At 45.5% G+C, this 27,538-nt stretch overlaps 3 protein-coding genes and 1 long non-coding RNA gene across 10 annotated transcripts; 1 reads left to right on the top strand and 3 right to left on the bottom strand.

Annotated features, from left to right (window-relative positions):
- Positions 1-670: 670 nt before the first annotated feature.
- LOC120672889 lies at positions 671-1,149 on the bottom strand. The gene has a single exon (XM_039953498.1). It carries the CDS (start codon positions 1,067-1,069, stop codon positions 818-820), a length of 252 nt encoding a protein of 83 aa, XP_039809432.1. The 5' UTR covers positions 1,070-1,149; the 3' UTR covers positions 671-817.
- A 564-nt stretch (positions 1,150-1,713) lies between these two features.
- Positions 1,714-5,979, bottom strand: LOC120672888 (cytosolic isocitrate dehydrogenase [NADP]-like). Its single transcript, XM_039953497.1, has 15 exons — positions 5,816-5,979; positions 4,973-5,016; positions 4,758-4,867; positions 4,452-4,489; positions 4,267-4,344; positions 4,139-4,192; positions 3,958-4,059; positions 3,735-3,820; positions 3,539-3,642; positions 3,378-3,446; positions 3,185-3,300; positions 3,042-3,076; positions 2,715-2,857; positions 2,343-2,468; positions 1,714-2,226 (listed from the first exon to the last, which is right to left on the bottom strand). Exons 1-15 carry the CDS (start codon positions 5,862-5,864, stop codon positions 2,142-2,144), a joined length of 1,239 nt encoding a protein of 412 aa, XP_039809431.1. The 5' UTR covers positions 5,865-5,979; the 3' UTR covers positions 1,714-2,141.
- A 7,111-nt stretch (positions 5,980-13,090) lies between these two features.
- LOC120673237 (histone-lysine N-methyltransferase ATX4-like) lies at positions 13,091-22,972 on the top strand. The gene is made up of 23 exons (XM_039953995.1): positions 13,091-14,836; positions 14,950-15,005; positions 15,143-15,347; positions 15,832-15,942; positions 16,049-16,117; positions 16,204-16,269; positions 16,363-16,454; positions 16,552-16,644; positions 16,756-16,891; positions 17,031-17,124; positions 17,212-17,311; positions 17,409-17,533; positions 17,900-18,045; positions 18,164-18,268; positions 18,391-18,455; positions 20,067-20,268; positions 21,140-21,226; positions 21,330-21,386; positions 21,465-21,554; positions 21,862-21,948; positions 22,263-22,337; positions 22,422-22,522; positions 22,605-22,972. The coding sequence occupies exons 1-23, from the start codon at positions 13,946-13,948 to the stop codon at positions 22,693-22,695; spliced, it is 3,144 nt and encodes a 1,047-aa protein (XP_039809929.1). The 5' UTR covers positions 13,091-13,945; the 3' UTR covers positions 22,696-22,972.
- A 1,262-nt stretch (positions 22,973-24,234) lies between these two features.
- On the bottom strand, positions 24,235-27,492 carry LOC120676964. Of its 7 annotated transcripts, none has more exons than XR_005676054.1 (7): positions 27,349-27,492; positions 26,979-27,044; positions 26,690-26,777; positions 26,442-26,526; positions 25,442-25,506; positions 24,825-24,992; positions 24,235-24,721 (listed from the first exon to the last, which is right to left on the bottom strand). It is a non-coding gene; the product is annotated as an uncharacterized LOC120676964 (long non-coding RNA). The 7 variants fall into 7 exon arrangements; XR_005676055.1 differs by having other exon boundaries at positions 26,690-26,835; XR_005676058.1 differs by having other exon boundaries at positions 26,690-26,846.
- Between the last annotated feature and the right edge of the window lie 46 nt (positions 27,493-27,538).

Genomic DNA, 27,538 nt, shown 5'->3' on the forward strand with positions numbered 1-27,538 from the left:
ATGTGAACTTTAGTTTGAAAAAATCATTTTTGTAAATACCTTAATATTATTTATTATTTTTGTAAGACTATATCATGCTGGTACGTCTGCGCTCGCCGTCGTGCGAGACTACTAGTGTATTTTAATCGGCATGTGAGTTGGAAACAGACTGTCAGATTACACTTAATTAAACTGATGTGTTCAAATAATGACGGTTACACTTAATTAAGTGTTTTAATTTGGCGGTTCTGTCACATTATATAGTGGAGCTCTTTTAAAAGCTTGTGAGTTGGAAACAGACTATCAGGTTACACTTAATTAAGCTGATGCGTTCAAATAATGGCGGTTACACTTAATTAAGTGTTTTAACTAAGCGGTTCTTTTTTTAACTAAGCGGTTATACAGTGGAGCTCTCTTTTTTTAAGAAGAGAAATATGATCACCACCCACTTAATGTCAGAATCCAGGTGCTAATTGGTCAGTTATGGGCATAAAAAACACAGCATGCATCAGCAACCCAGCCTGCGCTGCTTCCTTGTCATCATCATCAAGCTTAAGTGTGGTCTGTCTGATCTGCTTCTAGTGTTAGATTGTTTCGCATCTATCGGATCATGACCTCTTGTCCGTGTCCACCTTTTTTTTTCTTTGGTTAACAATCCAAATTTGCTGTTAGAATAATGAAAAAAAATGCGAATTTCAAACCCGACGGTACGCTAACATGTTATTTCATCAGTCGCTGCCATCTTCCACAAGCAGTGGCTGCGTACATAGAAAGGCCTCACACGCAGGAAAACAGAGCACGAGCAACACGAGCGCGCGACGCGAGCCATGGCCCCCGGTCACGCGCCGGTGCCGGTGGCCCCTGGGTCAGCGTCGGCGTTGCGGCCCTCCTTCTTGTCGCCGAAGACGCGGTGGTCCACCCCTCGCCCCACGGCATCGTCGACCTTGTCCTGCACCTTCTCGATCTGGATGGCGCCCTGGTCCTCCCGCGACCGCAGGTCCGTGCGCGTGCGGTTCTCCCCGCCGCCCACCGACTCGTACGTCGTCGGCGTCGTCTGGCCGACCGGGTGCGCGCCCTGGGCTCCCGACATCCCTTCCTTCCCTGTCACTTGCTACGCCGTTCAGATGATGCTGCTGATGGTGGTGCTGCCCGTCTCGTTGCAAGCGGCAGATAAATAGGTGGACTGCGGCGCGAGGGTGCGTGCACGCGTGGGGCGCGGTGCGCGGGCGGAATCGCCGCGTGGCCTCGGACGTGGTGCGACGGGAGCGGCGTGCTGGGGACACATGGGCGGGAGCGTCTTCGTCGCGGGTATCGGGAGCCGACGTGTGTCCGCTGCCGTGCACCTCCGCAGAGACGCCGGAAGGGCAGGGCAGGATAGACTCGACGTACGAGCCACCTGGACCTGGCCATCTGAGAGTGGTCAGCATGCCCGACGAGGCGAGGACGAACCACATGGCCCGGCGGTTCGTAGAAGCGTGAACATTTTGGGTGGCATAATGGCATGCTGCGGGTGTCTCCACGTCGCGGAGTGTCTTGCATGGCGTGGCATTCAGATCGAACGCTATCACTTCGTAGGAAAATGAACATCGAACTCTTTGCGACTTTGATGACTGCTAAAATGAAAGGGTTGTGGCATAATTTGTTCGCTTCGCACCGCTTGAGAAGCTTGCAGCAAGACGACGAACTCATTTCCGACCTGATAAAGGCAGACTGAAACATTGGTACGATGGAAAGTGACATCAATCACACACTTAATGCTTCAGAGCTCATCACTCAACACATTGATCATTTTTCCCCTGTTTAATTAGGGTTGATTAAGGACCCTTTACTGCCTCCTAAACACAGTAGAAAAACTGATGATTGGTGAACGACTATAGCCATGCAATTCAAAGGAGAAAACAAAGACAAATCTCCACAAATACGATGGAGCAGCTTATTGCTGGTAACCAAATCACAGCACTGGCCAATCGTTCTATATATGTCCCTTATTTAGAGCGCGCGCACAACACTAGTAGCATCTTGAATTAGCTTTACATCGAAATGGCAGTAAGGCACATTCACTCCATTGCGAAGCGTGAATAACAATGCTGATGTAGCAGAAATGACTTAGGAGCGGTCCGTGATGAATGAAGCACTAAATTTGCCAAAAGTTTCCTGTAAGCTCAATTGGATGCCAGTTTTGATCGGAGCTCAGCAGCAACGGCATCAATGAACTCTTCAGTGTTCAAGTAATGGCTTCTCGTGACGCTACAAGTTAGAAAAGAAAGTCAGACATAAATAAGGGCAATACGAAAAGTCTGCAATCATGCATGAAGAAAATGGAGTGGAAGTAGATGAAGCAATAGCTTAAAAGCATAACATACTTGGAAGATCCGTGAACAAGAAGTGCAAGATCTTTTGTCATCTTCCCAGACTCCACAGTTCCAACACAGGCAGCCTCGAGTTTGAGTGCAAAGTCAAGTAGCCTAGCATTGTCATCGAGCTTTGCCCTGTGATGCACAAACAGAGTACTTAAGTGAATCAGCTAAGCCCTATAACCAAAGTCCAAGTAGAAGAATGTTAATTCACATCCATGCATACACTTTCAAGAATTCACAATTTTGGACTTTTGCTGAAACAATAAATGATGATTCTTGGGCGCTAATATTATGTAGCTGAACAAAGACAAGCTCCCACATTACAGAGGGCAACCTATAAGCCAGCAAGGCTTGGGCTCAAGCAAGTAGAAGTTATACCTGTGTGCAAGTCCTCTCGTCCAAGCAAAGATTGAAGCGATGCTGTTCGTACTGGTTTCACCTCCTTTCTGGTGAACACGGAAGTGGCGGGTAACTGTGCCATGAGCAGCTTCAGCTTCGATGGTTTTCCCATCAGGGCACACCTACAAACAGAATGGATCAGCATCAATGTATTTATTTATGAATGTGAAGCATGTAGAGATAAAGAAATATGTCCAGCTATGACAGTGACCCAACAAAAAATAAGGTTTTCTTTGGCACAAGACTACAATCTTAAATAATTTTGAAATTTGTAACAACGTGACCAAGAAGTCAGAGAGTACATACCAACACTGATGTCATCAAACCCAACGAGCCAAAACCTGCACATTGATAAATAGAGTCATTAAAGCGCACTTTAGCCCACATAAGGGGAAACCATAACATTAAGCATATTCTATACATGGATTCAGAAGTTAGTATATTATGACCTTGAGCCAAGAAATCACTCTGCACATCTCCATCATAGTTCTTGCAAGCCCACACATAGCCTCCTTCACTCTTAAGCGCATATGCAACCATGTCATCGATCAGACGATGTTCGTACCTGCCAGATTTAAGTATCAGGACATACTGCGAGAACTTTCTGGAAGATTTTAGCAAACAACACAAGATGGAATTTACCATATTCCAGCAGCCTCAAATTTTGATTTCCAGTCTGCTTCGTAGACCTCCTGGAAAATGTCCTTAAACCTGCAAAGTAAAAGAACATCAGAAATAAGACCAATTTGTCTAGAAGACCAAAAGAATCTACGAATAATAGGATCATATAACTATGCAAGTACCTGCCATCGTATTTCTTCAGGATTGTGTTTTTGGTGCTAAGGTAGAGCGGCCATTTCTTCTCATAAGCAGTTGTCATAGAAGCCGCGGCAAAAGCTCGAATTGACTATCCATAGCAATAACAATCTTCAGAAAAAATACTCACAATCGAGACATTATTGTTACTATAGACATCGAGCTAGCAATGAAATGCAGTACCTCATCCGTGTTGTACATAGACAAGGCAACTCCTCCAGCACCAGTGAAGTTGAATACCTCCAGATCGATCTGCTCTTCCTTTCCCTCTACAAATTGAAATCAAAACAAGGAAAAAAGAGGATCAATTTTTTTCTCACAGCAATTCTAATATGCACAATGTAAAGCTGTGAAACAGAATACTGTTCGGGAATTCAGTTGAATGATGTGATGTAGGCAGCCATACCAAAAACTAGCTTGAGCTTCCCAGGCCCCTTCAGAACAGCATCAGTAGCCCGGTACTGATCACCGAAAGCATGCCTTCCAATGCAAATGGGCTTAGTCCATCCTGATTTCACCAAAATTTCAATTTAGATGTAAAACATTCACATCAAATTGTAGAGTACTTCCACATATTCCTTAAATACCTGGAACAAGTCTTGGAACATTTTTGCATATAATTGGCTCTCTGAAAACAGTACCTAAAGATAACAGGCAGAAAGAGGAACATGAGCAACCCGATTATATGCATTGCAAAATAACAGAAGCACCTTACCATTTATAATGTTCCTAATCGTTCCATTTGGGCTCTTCCACATGTGCTTCAGGTTGAACTCCTTAACCCGAGTTTCATCTGTCAGTGTTGAAATAGTCAGAGATCTATAAACTTACAGTGTAAAAATTTCAACAATATGAAATTATGAAAAGTGCATGTTTCATCTGCATAACAATCAAATGTACCTGGGGTAATGGTAGCACACTTAATAGCCACATTGTACCTGCAGAACATTGGGTTTGATGTAAGAAATATAGAAAAGTTATGAGTACATGGAACAGTCACTCAGCAAGCACCTTCAACAAAAAGCTGGATCTCAATGTTAGTTAAATTAAACAAAATTCCTAAGAATCTAATACAATATGCATGTTAATGATGATAAAAGTTGGTTACATCAAAATGCAATTGAAAAAATTCAGGAACAGTAGTGATTGCAAATCAAGCATGTCCTATGGATGGGACTGAAAGTATTTAATTTTAAACAAACTTACTTGAGAGTAGCCTCTGCGGCCTCCACCGTGACCTTGTCATCAGTTGCATCACGGTGTAGAATCCCCAAGTCGTAGTACTTGATGTCCAGGTCCAAAAATGGGAAGATAAGCTGAAAGAAACGAAATTATCAGCATTCAGACTAATCAAAACAGTAAAAAAATAAAGAATCAATCCAGATTAATCAGACAATGGGGAAACATTAAGTATTGATTACCTTGTCCTTGATAGACTGCCAGAATACCCTGGTCATCTCATCTCCTGTAGTAAGAAAATGACAGAAGATATTAGTGCCACAATGGATAAGCAAAATAATTAGTTTTGCACCAGTGGGGGGAAAACCACTGATATACTGTAATTTATGTATAATAATTAAGAACTCATCAATTATCACAAAGATGGATTTATAGTTGTTTTTTTTGTTTAAATCTAACAGCAGGGTTTTTTTTATTATTTGAAGGTGGAAGAGTGGTTAGCGTATGGGTCAAGACCACAAGCAGAGCACCCATGGTGATTGAACGAACAGTAGGAGTATTGCACCTAAAATACAAAAGTTGCAGTTACAAAAATATAACTGAACGAGATCCAGTCGCTAAGCATCCAACACCACCAGGAAAGCACTAGCTCCCCTCTCTTCTTCGTTATTTTCAACCTCCTCCTACACAGGCTACGTCCAAATTTTCTGCACCTCTCTCCGTACATAGATCATCATCTGCGCACGGCGCACCAGCGCAGCATATGAATCTCGCTGCGTGCCCAAATTCGATGTCCCATGCGGCAGGGAGTAGCCTCCCGCGTTTTCCGCGGACTCATGCCGCGGCAACTCGAGTACTCGACTACAGAGTACAGAGAGGGCTTCCTCGCTAAAAAAAACTCCGTACACGAACTCAACCACCAAACCTTGGCCGACAAATCAGAATTAAACCAAGGATAAAACCGCGCCAACGGTTCCGTCTCACAGATCTCGCCGCACCCCGAAACCCCAGCGGAAAAAATAAATTTCAGCAGCGCAACGAGAAGGGTGCGATTGGATTGTGATCGGCAAGCGAGGGGATCTCACCGTCCATCTCAACGATGGGGTTGGCGACCTTGATCTTCTCGAACGCCATGGCCGCCGCCGCGGCGTCGCAGCTTGCCTCGGAGATCGGGAGGGGCGGGGCGGGGCGGGGCGGCGGCGGCGCTTGCGGAAGGAGGCAGAGAGAGATGGCAGGCAGAGACAGGGGGAGAGAGAAGTGAGCGAGTTTGCGATCGGATTTAAAGAACCGGAGGGCCGCGACGGGCCCACATGGCAGAAGCGATACGTTTTCCGGGGGCGCTCGCTTGGGGATCGGACGGTGGGGGGCCAGCCTGTATGGATCGGGGTCGTCGATTAGTGTTGGGGGGTGACTTTGGCCGCCGGAGGTGGACTGTTGGCGTTTGTTGGAGTGTTGGCCGTGGCAAGTAGTTGTGGAATCATGGGTTTCGTTTTGATTTTTTTTCAGCAGCCTTGGGTTTGGTGGGCTGTCACCCGAGAATTTTGACAAATCATTGGGGATAGGTAGGAGTAGTAAAGGTTCAGTCTGAATCTTCTACATTCCTCCATGTCTTATCCTCAAGTAGACTTTCATGGGACTATAAACTATCAAATACTTATCGAAAAGTGTGGGTTTTCAGAACTCCTATACTTGATTTAAACATTGAGTTTGATATAGACAAATGGCTATGGGCAAAAAAAGGCAGTGTTTAATTAAACTTATTGTTATACGCATAAAATGTGAGATTTTACTATCCCACCTTGAGTTCATAAGTTGAACTGATATTGTCTTCTATTGACCACTATCATAATAATTTTTTAAACTCCTTGTAGAACAGCAAGAAATTGTGTGCATGTAGGACTAAATCTCTAGAGAACAGTTAAGTAGGGAGAAAATGTCATAGTAATAAGTATGTCGAATCGACATATGAATAGGGAAGAAACCTAATGTTTAGCTAGGAGGTTGATAGGCTCAGATTCTAGAGCAGTGGTGGAACGTGAAGCATATGGAAGGAGGGGCTATTTAGTGCTAATTGAGCAAATTTATAGATGGATAATTGTGTTAATATCATATCTTAAAGCATGGGCGGATCCAGGAATAAAGTATAGAGGGGCTGAAGCTTCTTCTTCCTCGGGCTCCTGAAGTCCTGAGCACCCCCCTTCTTCCATTGATGGCGCAAAAAATTCTTGGGGGGGCTAGGGGTCTCCGGCTAGGGGGGCTCTAGCCCCCTACCGCCTGGGACATCATGGAGCCCCCCTAGCCCCCCCTTAGATCTGCCACTGTCTTAAAGAAATTTCATTGACCAAGGGGGGGGGGCAGTACCCCGTTTGGCCTCTACTGAGATCCGCCAGTGTTCTTGAGGACGGTAATTACTTCGGGGGAAAAATATGATACTTCGTCCTTTTAAAATATTTATAAATTTAAAATAAATGGAGCATATGGTAAGTCGACTAACATATACTGAGACGACAGACACGATACTGGCTCTTTTGTAGCGCGAGGGGATCTGTTTAACCTTGTGACTTATGATCACTGAATTACTCCTTAATTACTTCTTTGTTTATAATGCCTGCTTGAACTAAGGGACTACGGGTGTTTAGGTTTGCTATATCTGCATTCCACAGTCCACACCTCTAGTACCCAACTCCAAAAGTGCTCGGTAATATCCACAGCGTGATGTTCTTGACATATTACAACCAAAGAATACACTGTACTGTCACCATCACTCAGCAGTGCGTCGCACAGCATCGCCTTGAGCCCACTTAATATATAGTATAAAAAAAGCCTTGTCTAATCATCCTACGTAACATTCTTACGCATGACAGTCCAATTACTCCCTCCGTGTCGTTCGGACACAATTGGCTAGTTCATTTTGTATACTATTTTTTGTCGGAGACGTCAACTATTTGTGACCGGAGGGAGTAGCTTTATATAATGCACTGACGACCGGGGCCCCCACGAAATGTGTGCCCTACGTGTGGGTCACCCGGAGAACCTATTGGCCATGTGCCCACGTTACCATCAGGTTGGATAAAAAGCGAAGCAAATTTCTATCTCACCTACCCTTTCCCACTTGCCCCTCTCAGTCTTCAGGTCCGCACCACCAACAGGCTGACGGTCCCAGCACTGGCTGAAACGCCTGAGCCGAATGACTCCGTGGCGCCATGGCTTGACCGTACTAGCTGCTTCCGTTCTGACCCCTGTGCATACCATACGAGCTAGCTTGACCGTTGAGATGTCCATAAGCCGCCATGCCCTGTGCTGCAGCTCCGCGAGAAGCAACTTTAGCCAGATTTTGTTTTTATCTAGCAAAGATGATGCTCTAATTAGTTGAGTACATATAGCTATCGGTTCTGGTGACTGTCATTCTTTTCTTTCAGACCTTAATCCGTGCCAAGCTTTCGAATTGAAGGACCACGTTGCCGTCAGACTCAGACGGGGCAGAAATATCTACGAGGTCTGGAGCCACGAAATCTGGCGTCCTTCTCATGAGAAGCGGCTCCAGTTGGCGGTCCAGCACCACCCCAGCGGCAGTTCCAGGGCCGTCCCGCAAAAAATATGGGCCCTGTGCCAAATTTCAATTTAGACCCTGACTATAATAGTAATAATATAATTAAGGTTCATTTTATAGCCACTTCAATCAAATAGGTTAATATAATGATTGTGCATGTTGCTTTAACCCATTTCTTCAACGTCTTATGTTAGATAGAGCTATTTTTGTAGCATCGAGAATCTCAAATTTGGAATGAAATGAAGATTCTTTAATAATAACCATACAGGTTTAGCTCTTTCGGAGATTTAATCCGCTCCTTTACTTTTTCTTCTTTTTACTCTTTTCATAACTAAAGTAATATTTTCTAATTCGACTAAACACCGGTGCACAAGTCTAAAAAAAGATCGAAATTACCATTTCAAGAAGAAAACCATAATTTACGGGCATATGCATTGTATAGTACGGCCCTGGGATACTATTGCTCTTGATGTGCCCGATCCAATGTTCGGCGGCACAAACCGATCCCCGTGGATTAAATGATGTTGGACCAAGATGTAAGAAAAGAAAATGAGATATAGAGAAATACAGGTCCACATGTCCAGGTGATCTTTAACAGGTGAACTCAGGGATTATTTGTGGGAGGAGAATTAGTCACATATAGCTGTTGATCCTTCTATAGCAGATTGTTTGTATGCTGCGGAAAAATTGGAAGAGATTTAGAGAGAGGAAGGAAAATTATTTGTACTCTCGTGTCTCTTACCAAGAAGTTCAAGAGAAAACTTTGATAGGAATATATTGTATACTGCAGCTATTAGCCTATTAGCACTAATAGTTAGCACATAGTTTAATTTTGGGGGCCCTGTGCAAGTGCACAGGTTGCAGCCCCTAGGACGGGCCTGAGCAGTTCGAAGAGCCGGCGCCGGCCAGAAGGTGCAGCAACACCTGGATGGCACGCAATGAAAGACAACAAGAAGGACTACGCCGTATCATTATCCGTCCGTCCCCGTAGGCGTCCAGGCCCACCTGCTGTGATCTTCCTCGTCGCCGTCGCTGCAGCGATGGATGCGGGGAGCCGAAGCGGGGTTAGTTTCGGATTATCAGATCAGATAAGCTCGGTGGCTCTGATCGGAGCATTCTGTTCTTCGTAGGATAGCGTTTTGGACCAGGAATCTAGGATCGCAACGCCGGAGCTGTCACGCTTGATTTCTGATGGGTGATAGGCCGTTGTGCTGACTGCTGATCGACTCGTCCGCTTGGGAGTTGGGAGTTGCTGTTCGTGGGGTTGGCCATCACCGATCGCAAACGTCCTGGTGTCCGGAGCAGGGTGAAATCCTCTGACGGCCTGGAGCAGAATCATGTTTTTCAGGCCGCGACACCGGCCTCATCTCCAGCTTCTGGCGTCTCTCTTAGCCCAGCATAAAGCATCATCTGTGTCCGAAAAGGCGCATCGACCACTGTAAATATCCGGAGGTGACACAGGAAACCTCTCTCCCCTGCTCTCGAGTCTTGGCAGCCGCCGTATCAAGCATTGACTGTCAAGAACCGTGATCAGTCACTCCAATTGCTAACTGAGACTGACCGAGCATGTAGATGTGCTGTCCATGTCAAGGAGATCCCAACTCGCAATGCACCGCGAAACTGAGACCAACTGTTTTACGCAAGCTAGACGGAAGATTGAAGTCATTGGACTGCCAGCCTTTTCATATGTGGTTTTGCACGGCGCAATCACTTTGGTGCGGATGCTTGGAGCCTGACTGACTTTGTCAGCGTAACGCCAAGCATGGTGTCCTTTAACCCACGTATTTGGAAATTGACTTCAAAATTTTAATGCATAAGAGACATTTACCATTCTAACAGGGCAATGATTCTATGTTGGGCGAATAGCGTTTTCAAAATGATATTATCTTTGATAATTTTATACATTCATCCTTTATACTGGCTATTTTCGGGGGACCTACTAGCTGCGATTTTAGTTAATGTTGCAGCATAAAAAGAGGACAAAGAATTTGTTCATGAAGACTAGCAGTTCTTTGGAGATGGTAGCCTTAGGCCAATCCTAACCCGTAGTGTCCCTGAGTAGTGTCTATATTACCATATCATCAAGACATCACTTTTAGAAACTACACTCTACAACTCATGATTTCTTGGTGTGGATTCCTTAAACTCTTTCTATTTTCTCCACATATCATATTTGTTCTCTATTTATTATGAAGACACCACATCACTCCCAATGCACAACATGTGGTGTCTAGCGTATTGGTTTGCTTGTTGACACCGGGTGTTGCATGAGACCCAATTTCTTCCTCTCCCTACTCTCTCTCACACATTTATTATGGTACCACATAAGCAAATATTCCTATGTGGCAGTATATTTAATGCTGTGGACACCATCCTACATAGAGGGTTGGGGATGCTCTTAGAACGGTTTGCTAGCCATGAATTGAAGCATAATAATAAATTTTGTCAAATTTAATTTTGTTTTTTTACTCTTCTGCTAATCTAGCTATTGAAGCTGAAAAACTACTATAATTAAAGGTTATGTACTCTAAATCGTAGAGGTCGGAAAATCATCATCTAAAAAAATGGTTCTCTTCTTTCTCAGAAAAGACGAGCACTCCAGGACGCGGCAGCACTCGACAGTCGACATCTTTCATCCTTCACCCAGTGGACAGAGGGAGGAAGCTTTGGCGCAGCGCCAAAGCAAGTACTGAAAGCAAGAGGCAGGTGGATGCCTTGGCGAATGGCGAATGGACTCTGGCCGCCGGAGGCCGGAGCGGCGCCGCGGCCGCCGGCGGGGCGTACTGTATGTGATGCAGCCGTCTCCAATCCTACAGGTTGCAGAAAATGCATACTGACAGAAACTCTCCAGAAAGAACAGCAGAGGACACTACATGGCAGCAAAGTTGATTTCTCAGGGATTGTAATCCAAACAACTCAAGATGAGATGAAGGTCCAGCACGACAAAAAAGAGCAGACACGCGATTCCCAGAGAGAGATAGACGAGTAGGCTCGCAATCATCAGGAAAATGCCGGCAGATGCCCCCAGATCCTCAGCAAAAACAAAAAAAGGGGATCCTATTAGGATTATAGGAACAAAAACGACTCTAAAACAAAACAGCTGAGCGCCATTCCTGGCGCTGTCACGCATCGGGTTGCTGCTTGCTGCATAGCTTTCGCAAGTAAACCACATGCGGCTGCAGCCTGAAAGCCGCCGCCTTCCCCGTGCAAACTTTGCCAGGCTTGAGCAGGGTGGGCTGTCCGGCTGTGTGCTTTGACTGGGTCCGGCTGTGTGCTTTGACTGGGCGCTTGCTTACCAGGCAGGAGGAATGGAGGACCCTCACCTCTCTGTGCCTAATCGGGCCAGGTGACGTCTCCATGGCCGTGGGCGCCCGCCTACTACCTCTGGCCCTCTAGGGCCTCTCTACCTTGTTGCGCAGGCTGAAGGTACACGACGAGCAAAAACGCAGTGAGTTAGCCCCATATATAAAGAAAAAAAAATACGGCAACAACAGTAACAATAGCGCTTCTAGAAGGTTCGTAACGACGAGGGGGACTGATATTTGGAGCGGCGGGGTCGACTGCGGCGCCCGCTCGCCGACTCTCTGTTCTCAACCATGCCATCACAAGACGTGGCCGGCTGGCCGCCAGAGCTGGAGCGTCGCCGGATCGTCTTGGACATCGCCGGCCGGGGGGGAAGCAACGCTGCACGCGCTGCTGGAACGAACCAGGCCGCGCTGGCATGTCGCATCCGATCCGCCGCCCAGTTCCGGAAGCAGAGCCACCCCCGTGGCTCGTGGCATGGACGGCATCCTCGGTGGTGGTTCACTGGTCTGTACGCGCGCACGCCGCATCTCCGTCGCTCCCCCGCCTCCGTCTTCTTCCATTGTCGAACAACCCAGCCCGTGCCCATGGCATAGACACGGGTGTTAACTAGGACGGAGCTGTCGCCGCCGCCTCGCTAATCAACGAGCCTCCCTCCCCCCATCGCACGAGCGCGCTGGAATCCAGCGCACCGGGTCACCGTCAGAAGCCACCGCCGTGCGTGCAGCGGGAATACTGGACCGAGCCCTCAGCCCTGTACGTGCCGCGCTGGGATTGGTCGGGCTCGGGGCCCCCACCATCGGAAGTCCGTTCGCTGTCCAACCAACTCCGGCGAAGTCGTCGGCCACGGCAAGAAAAACGCTCCGGCGAGCGGCGGCCGGGGTTTAAAGTTGCAGTGGAATCAGGCGAGGCTGCGCCAATGCACGGCGGAGCTGGGGCGAGGGAATCACACCGTCGTCTCTCCCGCATCCGGCTGAGGGATAAAGACGCACACCTTCTTCTTTTTTTTTTTTGCCGCCCGTGGATTCGAGCACGGCCACCATTACCAGAGAAGATGACTGAAAAGAAAAAGGAAAAAAAAGAGAGGAGAAAACAGAACAGGACTCCATTAATCTTTCAGACCTTCGTCTTGCTCGGACTCGCAAACTTCCCAGGTCGCTCAACTCGTGCTGGATGCCTGGATCTACACCATCCAGCCGCCGAGCGCAACCGGCCGTGCACGATTTTTGCTTCGCCCAGCCCAGGGAGGTCGATCGGCACGAGACCGCCGAGAAATCGAAGCTCCGCGGGAAGAAGAACACCAAAATCGTTCCACGGCCCCGGATTGGGGGGCATCGCAATCACAATCAGACCAGGCGGCACGGAAACGAAACAGCGAGAAGAAAAATGGGATCGAGACGAACGAAAAATTCTTCGTCAACATCTGCTTCCGTCGAGGTGGCCAGATCATCCATCCATCGGGCCTAGTATAAGCATCCGAGCTCGACCTCCATCAACAGCGCCTGCCACCTGCCGACGCTACTCGTGACATCATCCCAGCACGGAGGTGGTGCGCTGCCGCTCCGCCGCTGCACAAAACTCGTTCATGGCCAAACCTCCCACCCTCCAGACCACGCCAAAACCACCAAAATTTCCTCACCAAACCTAAACCTTCACCAAAAAATGCAACTCCTCCCAAGCACAAATCATCTCCAGTCGCTCGAATCCCAGATCAAACCCAAGGCCACAACAAGCTCAAATCATACACGGAGACGCCCGAAAATTCGAAACCGAAGCTGCCAGGGCAGATCTCGCCATCTGACCACGATGCCACCAGAGTGCCACGCCCAGACTCGTGCCACCACCCATCACTCCTGCTCCATCTCCATGGACGCACACCGCCGCGGCCACCATCAGCGACCACAAAATCGAGACGGCTACCGCACCAGCACGAGCCCCTTCCCACGACGAAGACGACGACTCCCATCTAACGACTCCTATCCGATCCGCTTCCCCGAATCGCACGAGGAAACTTCGGAAAAAACGCATCTCCCTCGCCACCGAGCCGCGTTCCCTTCTCTATTCACCCCTGGTACTTGGGAAGCCCATCAGGACACACAAAGAACAAGAACCGGAGCGCGGAGAAGAAGAGAAAAAAAAATCCCCAGAATCCCAGGACGATTCCTCTTCGTCAACATCTGGCCATCCCATCCAAGGTCGTTTCCTGTTCGCTTTCCGCCGCCTCCGCGAGGGATCGGGAGGGGGGAGGAGCACCCCAATTCACCGAATTCGCGCGGCAGGCTGGTAGGGTTAGGGTTTGCCAAGGGGGGTTCGGGCCCCACGATTCGCCGGGGCGGTCTAGCGGCCTATCCGGCGGTCCGGGATGATCTTCAAGCGGAACCAGCGGTCGGAGATCCTCGCCCTACGGCGCTGCAATGCCGCGGGCGGCGGAGGGGAGGACGAAGGGAGAGGCAACCCACGCCCGAGGAAGAGGCGGAGGGGCGACGAGTTCTTCCCCGTCGAGCTGCTCGGCCACGTCCCGGCCTCCGGCATCCCGTACGCAGCATATGGGTTCCGGTGGAGCGAGGAGCCCGAGGCACCGGCAGAGGCCGCGCAGCCGGTGGCCGCGGCGAGGCCGCCGGTGGTGCGCACGTCGCGAGGCCGCACCCAGGTATTGCCCTCCAGGTTCAATGACTCTGTTCTTATTGACCCCTGGAAGAAGGAGAAGCCGCCGGCAAAGCCCCCTGCACCTGTCAAGACAGAGCAGTTGGTGCGCAAACATGGGGTGTTGCACGACAGAGGTGCAATCTCTTACAGGAGCTATGCATTGTCCGAGCTGGATGAAGATGATGATGACGAGGCCATTGTGGCTCCTTACCAAGCACCTCGGAATTTTGGTGGCTCCAGGAAGTACTTAGCCTCCCACAGCACGCTTACCTCTGTACACGATGAACCGTACAACAATTATCACAGAAAGGAAGTAATGCTTAGGCATTATTACGAGGAAGATGAGGAGGAAGATGAGGAGGATGAGGAAGAAGAGGGTGAAGAGTATGAGGAAGAAGAGGCGGAGACTTTTCACTGTACAGAAGAGTTTGTGTATGGGGACATTGTCTGGGCAAAGCTTGGCAAGCGGCAACCGATGTGGCCAGGAGTGGTGGTCGACCCAACTCAGGAGGTCGCTGCCGAGGCAATGCCACCACAGCCTCGCAGTGTCTCTGTGCTTTGTGTGATGCTATTTGGCTGGCGAACAGAGTTCAGCGATGATGAGAAGGTACAATTTTGTAATGACTGCTGTATTTGAACTGGCTGACTTAACTGCTTCCGCTTTTCTCTTTGGGGATGTTTATTGCTTAATGATGCATTTGCTGATATGGTGGATTGCAGAAGTATGTGTGGGTGAGGCAAGGGTTGATATTTCCATTTGTTGACTACATGGACCGGTGAGTAGTAATCCAAAATCTAATGACAACAGCTGTTAAAGTGCTGCCGAAACCCCTGCTCATGTATTTTGACAACTTTATTATGGTTAGAATAACACCAGCTTGCGTGTTAAGAACTAGCTGTATTGCCATTTCAGATTTCAAGGGCAGACAGAACTAAGCAGTTGCAAACCTGCTGATTTCCAGAGGGCAGTAGAAGAGGCATTTTTAGCTGATCAGGGATTCGCTGAAGTTTTGATGGATTGTAGCACCAAGGGCCAGCCTGTGGTGTGTCACTCTTTCCCAGATCATTTACATGAAGTGACTGGCTCAAATGAGTTGGAGTACCAACCACAGATTAAGGCAAGTTAATGAATTTTATTTAAGTTGATGCACAGCTAAGGATATGCGTATATGTAGGAGATTTTATCGATGAATCAATTTTGTGTGCCTAATCTTCTCTGTTTTGTTTTATTGTGTCTGTTATGTTATTTCATGCGAAACTTTATGATGCCACATTATCTTGCCTCAAATTGAAAGTTTAGGTGAAGTCCAAGGGCCATAGAAGAATTGAGTATGACAATGTTAGAATTATGAAAGAAATAAACTTTAGCTGATCGTTTACTAATTACTATGTATAAGCAGCATAATATTATTCAGGATTTTTCTGTGTGGAAAATCAAAGTTTTCCCCTAGCTGGTTCTAGGTTTATGATCTACTGGCTAATGGTAGTATCAGGTCACTTCAGCGTAGATGGTACTGATACATTTTAAGATCTTGTTGAAATTACTGCAGTTATATCATATGTTGCCTCAGTAGACTAATATTTGTTAGATCTTTCACACAGCGGTACAGAAGAGCACTGCAATGTGAGAGTTGTGGAAATTGCTTTCCAGATAAGGATTCAAACAAAATGGTGTATGTGATGGAGCAACTTGCTTGCAGACTCTGTGCCGTGGTATGTTTTTGGCATACCAACTTGACTACTTTATGGTTATTATGTTGGCAGAACTTGACCAAGTACATGTAGACCTTACTCCTAACACTACTTGTTGCATCTGCAGATCTTGAGATCAAAAAAGTACTGTGGAATTTGTTTGAAAAGTTCGCAACATAAATGTGGTGGAAGATGGGTAAGACAATCTGTATACGTTTGAGTATTATAAGTCTGTCTCATCATCTGCAGCTACACATGCTCATGTCGATAAGCAATAACCAGGTTTGCTGTCATGGCTGTGAAAGCTGGGTTCATGCAGAATGCGACGAAAACTGCAGCGACCTCAAGGTTCGAGTTTATTTTCTCACAATTACTGAGCTGATACATATGAAGTATTTTAGAAAATGGAATTTGTTATATGCTCACAATTAAATGTGATAGGCACTACGAGACAACAGTTATCGATGCCCTTACTGTAGAGTTAAACTGAATTCAAATCTCCCTGGGAAGAATGCAAAATTTTCTGATGTCAAGTAAGCTGAAATAATTTTATATGTGGCACTCATATTTAAAGTGTGTGTTTCGTTAACAAGAACATGTATATGTACTGTATAATTTTTTGTTAAGCAGGAAAGATAGTTGGGTGCAGAAAGGAAGCAAGCCTGACAAAGTTGCACTTGTCTGTTTTGACATGGAAGGAACGTACCTACCAGATCTCGAATTGTGAGCTCTGCACTGTGTTAATTCTACGTGAAATTGGCAACGGTGTTTCCTTTTCTGTCTGATGCTCATAGTAAAATTTGTTTATGACTACTGGAAAATCTTTTTCTGCAGAATTTCTTGCCATTGTGGCCCTTGCAAGGGACAGAAATTTTTGTTCAATGAATGGGAGAGGCATGCTGGCTGCAGAAGTAAAAATTGGAGGTCCAGTATTAAGCTTAAGGGCTCATTGATGCCTTTTGGAAAATGGGTGTGTACAATGGCCACAGCATACTTTTATCTTTTGGCATACACAATGAGAATATGTTATCATCTAAACAAGTTTGTATCTTTGTTTTCTGTGCTTTCTGTTTTTGTGTATTAAGATTGCCAAACATTTTGATTTACAGATAGATAAACATCAGCCAGGCGTGTGTCCCACAAATCCTTCAAAACGCTCATCTCAGAAAATGAAGAAACAGAAGTTAATTGATTTACTAAATGGTATAAGATCTTTGATTTAATCTTAGTAGTTTAGTTATTCGAACATACGGATTTGAATTTGTGGAACGTGATTTTTTCCCCATGCAGACCCATATGATCCTGTAAATGTAAAATGGACAACAGAAAGATGTGCGGTCTGTAGATGGGTTGAAGATTGGGATTACAACAAAATTGTGATTTGTAACAGGTAACTGAACTTTATTATTCGCAAGGTTTTCCTCCAGTGTAAATTTGTTTTGAAATATTGTGCAAACCTCAAACTGCAACTAACAACACATGTTCAGATGTCAGATAGCAGTTCATCAAGAATGTTATGGTGTGACTGGTAAGAAAGACTTTACCTCATGGGTTTGTCGGGCTTGTGAAAAACCAGAACAAAAGAGGGAATGCTGTCTTTGCCCTGTAAGAGGTAATCCTTCTGCATTTGATAACAATTGTGTAATTCTTTCCTTCAGTAACTGGGTGTGTTTTGTGCGCTTGAGAAACGAAAGTGATAGTAGTATAGTACTGGAATAAAAAACATTATTAGTACTGCTACTGACATTCAACCCCAGTTCTGTTAAGCTAATAACTGTAGTGACATGCTTTTTACATGAAGACCTGTTTGAATTTTGCTCCCAACTTATATGGCTATAACAGTAGCTAAAATTGAACCACAATTGGATGGAATGAGTTTAAGAACCTGGATTTGAATATTGGGCCAGTTTTCTTTTTTTTATAAAGTATTTTGCTAACCATTAACCTGTCTCCTGGTGAACTTTTGCACTTATTGTAGGTGGTGCTTTGAAGCCAACAAATGTTGATAATTTGTGGGTCCATGTGACATGTGCGTGGTTTCAGCCACAAGTTGCTTTTGCTAGTGATGAGCTCATGGAACCTGCTGTTGGTATATTGAACATTCAACCTTTGCTATTTATGAAGGTTGTTTATCTTTCATACTATTATTTAAGTTTCTTAATTGGATTGACCAAGTATTACATTATTTCACATGCTGAACTGTGACAGTCTAATTATGCTCCATTCTCATCTATTTCTCCAGATGTGTGTGATCTGCAGGCAAATACATGGTTCATGTACTCAATGCTACAGGTGCTCTACGTATTACCATGCCATTTGTGCATCAAGGGCGGGCTATCAAATGGAGGTACATCAACACTGACTGATGGCAACAACCTTTATGCTGATTTAAATGTATCAATGATTATTTTTTTGTGTCCCTCAGTTGTATATAGGTCTAACTTTTAACATTAATTTTCATGTATGCAGCTGCACTGCTTGGAAAAAAATGGCAAACAGACAACAAAGAAGATTTCTTACTGTGCTAATCATCGGTAAGGTTTCTTTTGACTGGAGGGAATAAAAAAATAGAGTAAACTACATCAGCGGTACATAAACTTGTAAGGGTGTGTCACTTGGATCCACGAACTCCGAAAATGCATTTTTGGGTCCATGAACTTGTTAAGTCGTTCACCGCAGGTCCATATCCATCCACATAAGCATGTACTCCATTTACATGGCACGCTGACCGGTCATCTCCTCTCTCCTCCATTTCCTCCTTTCTCTGTCTCTGTCTCAGGCATTTTATCGAGCAAGTCTTGTGCATCCAGGCAAGCAGCTTCCCACAATGGGCGAGGCTAGCCGCACGCTCCAGCCGCATCCTCTCCTCTTCCACGTCACGGACGGCGCGTCCCATGGCGTCGCCCGCTGTCCATAGGCCAGCTTGCAGTGAGGCCATGGCGGGGATGTCCTCGTCGGCGCCGTCACGGAAGGCGGCTGCATTCACGCCCAGCCTCGCGGCAAGCTCGTTGGCCAGCACCACGTGCATGCGCTGCCGCTCCTCCGCTAGCGTCACCGCTCTGGCCACGATCGGCCGCGCCGCAAAACAACCAGCCGTCAACGCTCTATCTCATCGTTATTCTTCTCTCCTGCTCAGTGACAGAGTTCGAATTGGATGGCTCGCCGCTTCGATTCGTTGCTTGGGACGTTGATTTTGATGGGGTAAACTCGATTTTGCGCCGCGTGACCTGCTGCGAGGAGTCAGCGCCTCGACACTACTGCCTGCCATGCCTAGGGGCTATGATGACGACTCGCCGGAGCTCCTCCGTGGCCGACAGAACTAGCTTCTCGAGCAAAGGCAGGTTGATGGTGATGGAGTCAAGAAGCAAGTAGGAGATCGAGAGGCTACGCAGGTTGATGGTGATGGAGTCAAGAAGCAAGTAGGAGATAGAGAGGCTACGCAGGGCAGAACAGCTGTGGGAGTGAGCTCGGGGGTCACCTCGCGAAGGACGAGCTCGGGGAGGCGGGTCCAGAGACCGCGCCACCGGCGTGACAGCAGGCTCATCCGGACGGCGGTGGCGGCGTAGCTGAGGTGCGATAGCATATGGAGCAGCAGGTCGTCGTGAAGGGTGGTGATGCGGTCGGCGCCGCGCGGGTCACGGCCACGGCGGAGCCGGGCGGATTGACGGGGGTGCCCGTCGCCGCCCTCTAGCCATGCCGCATCACCTCCACCGTGCTCGACTACACCCGGACAAGCCATCTCTCTGGCTCCGGATCCCTAGAGCTCCGCGCCCGCAAGGTCGCTGGCAATAAGATGGCGAAGGTAGTGGCGCTGGTGTTGCTCATAACCTATTCGATGAAATGCCTCCTCGAGGAGGTGCTTTGAGGAGCCAAGTCAGCATGCCATGTCAGCACTAGAAGCACATGTGGACTGCTATGGACCTGTGGTGAACGACATAACAAGTTCATGCACCCAAAAATGCATTTTAGAAGTTTGTGGATCTAAATGACACATCCTCACAAGTTGAAGGATCTACGATGCATTTTACTCAAAAAAATAATCGCAGCTAACGCTTTACTACCATAAGAGGTCTTTGTTCAGTTCAGTGGTTTATTTGGCCCTATTTGCTAGTGAGAGTTTAAAGACTTCTTGTTTCTATATGCAGGAGCCCTAACCCTGATAATGTTTTAATAATTCAAACTCCTGCCGGAACTTTCTCATCAAAGAAGCTTGTTCAAAGTAATGGCAAAGTAGCTGCATCGAGACTGATTAGGAAAGATGTTCCCATGGATTCACCACCGGAAGTTGAAATTTCAGATAATTTATCAGCTGCAAGATGTCGGGTTTATGTCAGGAAAGATCTAAAGGTATTATTATATTATATTATATTCTTATGAGTTATATCTATTTTCTTGGAGAGCTTATTTTTAAGACAAAAGTAGGGAATGCAAAGCTATAGCTACTAGAGAAGCTATATAATTGGCATTTAACATGGTAACATAAACAGTCCTTTGCAATGAGGTTCAAGAAAGTTGGTTGTTGACTTGTTGCATCATAGGATGCTAATGTTTTAATCTTATGAAAAGTGCTACTTAAGTATGCATGGTTCACTGGAAGATAGCAATAGCTATTAACTACTAAATGTGCGAAGAGGCTACTACCGAATCATTGTGTTACTGGTGGTCTTACTTAGCTTTGAAATTGGTCATACTATAAAAGCTGTAGAAGATGTTCCATTTATACCCGCACCCAACAAGATATGGTGAATGCTCTTGCCAATAAGGTTGTTCTGGAACTGTGACTTGCAGTCTGTGGTAATAGTATGGTTGCTACAGTACTACGTACTTTACATGATAACTTTGTATCTGAAGAAGCATAAGCAACTATTCCACAAAAAGTCAAAAGTCCTGGTAGTTGATTTTTTTCCCCTACCTTTCAGAATGCTGCTTTCATCACTAGTAGGTAACCTATACACCAAAGAAAGTATGCATGGACCACAGAGATACATTTGATGTTTATATTCCATGTTTGGGGCCAAGACGTAGATAGAAATAACTGTGGACTTGTAACCTATCCTCCCTTGGTCAATCGTATGCTAGTGAGCCAGGTTCTAGCTTGCCAAAGGGCCTGCCAACCTCAACTCCAAATCCACAAGAGTATTAATTATTCATACATTGATGTTCAGCCATTGGTATGCCACCTATGTGGAAAGCATAACTGTGCTTTATTAACATGCAGCGATCTAGAGAGGGAGCAATTGCACATCGTGTGAGGGGACCTTGTCAACACCGCTGGGATGAAATTGATAATCTGAATCCACCAAGGGTATTTTTTTCTGATTTACTGCACAATTTATCCTCTTATTAGTTTTTCATCTCTTGTATTTAAGTTCAGTTTCTAATAAATGGAGCTTTGTACTACTCTGCAGGAAGAGAGGGACCCAGAATCCTTTTCTACTTTCAAGGAGCGTCTGCGCTATTTACAGGTTAGTGTCTAGTGTTGAAGTTTCCATCATACTTTCTATGTTAGTATGATATATTGATTTTTTTCTTCAATATTTCAGAAAACAGAGCATAGTAGAGTATGCTTTGGTAGATCAGGAATTCATAGATGGGGACTTTTTGCTCGTAGAGACATTCAAGAAGGAGAAATGGTACTTTCCATCCCTCACTATGTGTGTAGCACATGCCTTTTTTTTCAGAATTGTGGCTATTAGGAACCTAGATTTCCTTCACTGTGATGGCAGTGATCACTCTCTACTTTCATGTCGTTGTTTTGGCTACAGTTTCATATATTCTGCGACAATTTGTGGTGTGCTAACCTTGGAGTAAATTATGAGTTTCTTTTCGAGTCATTCCTCTCACTGAGCTTGAATCAGTAGAGTTGATTTTCTGATAAGTGCACTGCTTCTGCTTTCAACAAATTTGCTCACGGAAGCACTTTTCACTATATCTTTTTAGGTCCTTGAGTATCGTGGTGAGCAGGTCAGACGAAGTGTTGCTGATTTACGGGAAGAAAAATATCGCGTGCAAGGCAAAGATTGCTATGTGAGTTATCTGACATGATTACACCACTATAGCTCCGATAAGTTTATTATGCTAACTTTCTCATTATGGAAGCAAAGTGTGGTGTGCTGACTCTGAGTAGTGGTAGAGAAAGATCAAACAGTTTCATATCTGATAACCCTTTTCTGCTACTTTTGATTTTTGGATGGTTATAGAAGACAAGTTGCATTTTTAATCATGTGGGGGTGTATTTGTATTTGATATTTAGTGATATCATTATTGACCATGTCTTTCGATAATTTGTCTAGCAAAATGATAATTACATTCTATTGGCTATCTTTCTTGTGTGTGCACAGCTTTTCAAAATCAGTGAGGAAGTTGTTGTTGATGCCACAGACAAGGGAAACGTGGCACGCCTAATCAATCATTCTGTAAGGATCACGTGCCCTAGTTTCTAATAAAAATGTGCAGCTTTGAAATAGATGCCCATTTGATGTTTCTACTTTTCTGTGCAGTGCACACCAAACTGCTATGCAAGGATTATGAGTGTTGGGCATGATGAAAGTCGTATTGTTCTAATAGCCAAGAGAAATGTTTGTGCCGGTGATGAGCTAACGTATGTTGGGTGACATGATTCTCTTTCTTGTTGTTGAACATCTCTTGAATATCATAATCCTGACTAACCATGTTATTTGTAGGTATGACTACCTGTTTGATCCTGATGAGGCCGATGATCGCAAAGTGCCTTGCCTTTGCCAGACTACTAACTGCCGGAAATTCATGAATTAGTTTACTGTGTTCATGAATTAGTTTACTGTAGATGTCAACGAGCCACTCACATAGATTTTTTTTAATGTCTGTTTCCCCCTTCATAGTTCATTTTTGGTACATGTTGACCGCCCCCCCCCCCCCCACCCCCAATTTTTTATATTAGTTGGTAGAATAAGTTAGTTAGAGCTCAAAAGCCTGAGCTTCCATTCCTGTAAATAGCGCAGATGTATTCACGGCCAGTTCATTTATTTCTAATAAAAATTTTGCGCCATGTTGAGCTCAAAATTGCACATAAGCAGACTTGTGTATTCCTGGTACTTGTGCAAGAGCAAAAAATGAAACCTTTTTGGAATCATACGGTCGATGGCTCGCTGCACTGCACTGAATGGAGGCGGTGGTGAGAAGCCTCCTTGCCGGTGGTGAGAAGCCTTTTTAACGGGGCGGGGACCCGATAAGAAACGGGGCGGGGGCGGGGGCGGGGGCGGGGATTCAATTTGCCCCGCGGGGAACTCACGGCCCCCGAAACAATTGTTGTTCTCATGATTTGCGGCCCAATAAACAGCAGCCCACTCACACACACACACACATATATATATATATACACTGTCTCAGTTCCTCCCCCCCCCCCCCCCCCTCTCTCTCTCTCTCAGTAACCCTAAATCTTACCCCTCCGAGATGCAGTAGGCGCTAGCTCGAGCCTGCCGCGCTCGTGGCCCGGTCGGTGGATTGCGCAGGCCGCGTCTCCCACCGAGGCGCTGCCAGCGCGCGCGCGGTCCTTGCTCTCGTTTCGCTCCTCTTCCGTTCTGTCTGCCGGGTGTGTGGTAACGTGCCGTGGGGTGGGTAACTGAAATTCTCCGAGTCCGAATCCGAGGTTGAAGGCAGGCAGCGAAGCTGGCATCTAGCTGCTCGGCTGCTCTGCTCGTGGTCACAAGACTCACAACATCCTGGGAATCGAGAGGTGATGCGAAATCTACGCTGGTTTGTGTTGCTTGGATTAGATCACCCGATCCGATTGAGCTTGTGACGCACATATACTCGCTCCGTCTCACAATATAGCTATGTTCAAAGATTTTCAGATAGATTAAAAAGGGGGATAGAAAATTGGCATTGATATGTTATTTTATATGTTATAAAAAATCATAAATATTTCGCATTGCGAATCTGAACATCAAGTGTTAAATAAATTGTGAAGTAATTGCCAGTTGAACTTTGTCATGTCTTATACAATTACAAAGAGGGACTAATGTTCTAGGCCATGATCTTACAATGGTATTATGGCAACGGGAGACAGTATATAATGGTTAATTGGTTAGACATCGAGGCGCAGGCATATTCTCTAGTACGAACGAAAAGCAACGAATATACGAGCCTCAACAAACAGCCACCAACGCCCAACTAACGTTATTTTTGAGCGACCCGTACTGGCAGATTTGGGACCACGGTTCACGATCACACTAGTGCATGACGCGCGCTATCGCGCGCGCTCATTGCCTATTTGCAATCAACTTTTGTTTTAATACATATTCTTTTTTCACTGCCTGGTGTGATTAGTTGGAATTTCAATCGTCATATGGAGCTCTGCTTTTCTGTATTGAGTTTGTAAGGTAAAGTAAATAAATAAGCTGTTATAAGCGAAGGAATAATAATGACCGCTAAATAAAAAACGATTAACATTATCAGTTAGAGGAGCGAGGAATGTTGCTCAAATATCAGTGCTAACAATGACGCCGGCAGCCACATAATTACCTTAAAGGATCATACAGCCAGTATGCCATTGTCGTAGACATCTTAGAGTAGCAGCTAATTATAGGATAAGTACATTAGTGATTACTCATCATAAAGGAGGTACTCCTTGGTAATAGCATGCAAATGGTTCAAGGCTAGGCTGGTTTCATGGAGCAGAGAGCAAGATAGTGTAATGGCATTTGATCCTTGGCAAAATAGTCCGTGCTCCATAACCGCATAGTTTACCATTTGAGGTATATTTATTCATAGGAATAGACTGCAATGGGGCCATATTTGGCTTCTGAGATAGCTTAAAGTTCTGCACGAAGGAAGCATGGAAAAAGTAATGTTAGTACATTTAAGTAAACTGCAAGTAGTAGGATCGGAATTTGTCAGAGAAATTGAAGCTTCTCATGACGTACCAGTAGAGGCTAACACCTGGTTTTTGGTAATGCGAAAGCTCAGGCTTTGATTGTTTCTGAGGCGGCTGGCAATATTCATATAAACTGATATTAAAATAGGCTCAAATCTGAACCAAGATGCCTCCATCATGTTGGCCACTGTCAGCAGTGCAGGGATAATCATTTGACCTAAGAAGGTAGTTGTCAGTCTGATCTGCATGCTTGTTTCAGTGTTTGGCAAGCAAATGATAAATGTGGTTGCCCAGGTGAGCATGCCTGATTTGAAGCATCCTTCTATGTTTGCGGCCAAGGTTTTGCATACCCACCGAAGTGGGTGTAAGCGAGGAGGCAGGCGTGAGTTTATATATGCAATAGCAACTTTTATCCATGCGGGGATAGGGGAAAGTTTGACACCATGATAGACAAAGATAAAGTGCATCATTCTCTTCCAAAGGATTGTGGGCTACAAGGAAAGCTAGGGCGGAACATAGTGTTTTTTTGAAGAGAATTTTAAATGCTAACTGAAGTGACAAGGCAAGTGCAGACTGCAGACCCCAGTATAGGAGCAGCTAGTTCAAAGGTTGCCGGCTGGGATTTGTTTCCGGTTGCTATTGATTAAACTGTTTCACCAGTCGTACCTGTATCATTTGGTTGCTCAAATTGGCCTGTATAAATGTAATATCATTTGGTAGCTCCAATTGGGCTGTATAAATGTAATAGATAGTTAGAAAGACTGTAGTAGCTGGGTAAATAAGTAAAATGAATATTTCCAAAAGGGGGTGGCTATATAGTAATTCTGTCCTAAGCATTGGGGCATTGAAGGCTACAACTGTAGATATATTGTAAATATGAAGGAAGAATAAATCCTTGTAGCTAAATTTTTAGTAAAGAAGATTGTAGCAATACCGTTGGTAATGCGAAATAATTAATTTAGTAGCAGCAAGTGGATATTGGTCAAATCTCAAGTGTGGGTAGGGTCCATTTTTTTTGTAAGGCTGCATAGTAAGAGGTCAAATAAAAGTGAGTTGTGAATGGGAATTTAAAAGAGATACCTAGCATATGTGTAAGTGTACAGTATGGTGCTTTTCTGAACTCCATTCATAGTATAACCAAGCTTTCCTAAGATGACATTGCTGGAAAAGCAAGTGCGGGCAGTCCAAGTTTTTCTAGCTTGCCTAACAGGAGGCGAAGTAAAAGTGAGTTGCGGATGGAAATTAAAGAGGGAATACCTAAGATAAGTGCACTTAATCAATTGTGTAATAGGGGTTTTTTTGTGATCCTGATTTATAGCACAGTTAATATTTCTTAAGCTTACATTGATCTAAGAGCAAGTGTTAGTAGGACATTTTTTCTAAGCCTGCCTAATAAGAGGTCAAATAAAAGTATGTTCTGAGTAGAAATTAAAGAGAGGATACCTACAATAAGTGTATTTAAGCAAGTGTGAAGAAGGGTGTTTTTCTGAAATGCATCTGCAGGATAACCAAGATTTCTTAAGCTGTATATGGCAAGACAAATGTACTGCTTGAAAATGCTATATCTATCTAACATCATCTTTTTGTTGTTCCGTAATCTGATGTGCTGCAGTTATACCTTATGCAGACTTTGATATAATAAACTATAGATTTGAGTTTGATGTACCTGTAAGCTAGGCATGACTGCTTTGTGATGTGGAGGCAAAGGCTTCGTCTTCCATAACGGTGATGAGCTTAGCATGCTGTGGTGCCTGGGAGGGTAAGTTAAGCAGATCCAAGATTAATAACGTGGCCTCCTTTTTTTTTAACCGGAACGTGGCCTCCATTTGGGGTGGAAATCACAGTTTGAGTGGGGTATATTATGGGGCATGCTTATGTGAATGAAAGTATGCTACCAATCGGAAAGAATCGCACCTCTTTTGCTGCAGATCTAAGCAGGCTCGCCCCTTCTTCTGCTCTCTGATTGCTGCTGCTTTTTGGCAAGAAACGAAGAGGAGGAGAGCTGTGATAAACCAGCAATATTTGGGGTCCATACTTTTAGTACTCAGAAACAGGAAGGCCTATGCAAAAACTGCAGAGCATAAATGGGGCTGGACAATGATTTGCTAAAAACAAATCTAAAAAACGTAGGCGGTCTAGAACTGCATAGGTCCCTAAGCAAGCAATGAAGCAAGTGTGAATAAATGCCATTGCGAGGGAATACCTTATTGTGTTCTTCCCTGTAAGGAATCAAACATTCGAACATCAAAGAATGGTGCCCTTCAATCTCCTGGTTCAGCAAGAGGGAGAACAAATGACAGATCTAAACAAACGGATAAGCGGCGCAAAGAAACAAAGGAAAATTGTATGTGTAGCAACTTAACAGAAGCAACCGTATCCAACAAAGAAGAAAAACTAATTCGGAAACGGAGAAAGGTCGTAGATCCGACGCCTCGTTCGTGGAAGAGGCAGGCTTTCATTTCCACAAGGAAATGTTGCAAACAAGCGAATGCAACAATTGGAGTACGAAACTGGAAACCTTACATCGGCGATGATAGCATGGATGAGGGGCTAAGGATTTGGCAACAGCTTACCAGGAGGAGGACGACCACAGCTGCTCCATCGAGGACGACGACGGCCACATCTTCGCCGCGTCGGGCCTGGCGAGAGGGAGGACGACGATGGCCACATCTTCGCCGCGTCGGGCCTGGCGAGAGGCAGGGCAGCGAGGGAGGCAAGCGGGGGCGGGGCCGGCGCGCACGCAAGGAAGGCAGTGGGGCGGCG

The sequence above is a fragment of the Panicum virgatum genome, chromosome 5N (assembly GCF_016808335.1).
Source record: "Panicum virgatum strain AP13 chromosome 5N, P.virgatum_v5, whole genome shotgun sequence".
In the NCBI taxonomy this organism is placed as follows: domain Eukaryota; kingdom Viridiplantae; phylum Streptophyta; class Magnoliopsida; order Poales; family Poaceae; genus Panicum; species Panicum virgatum.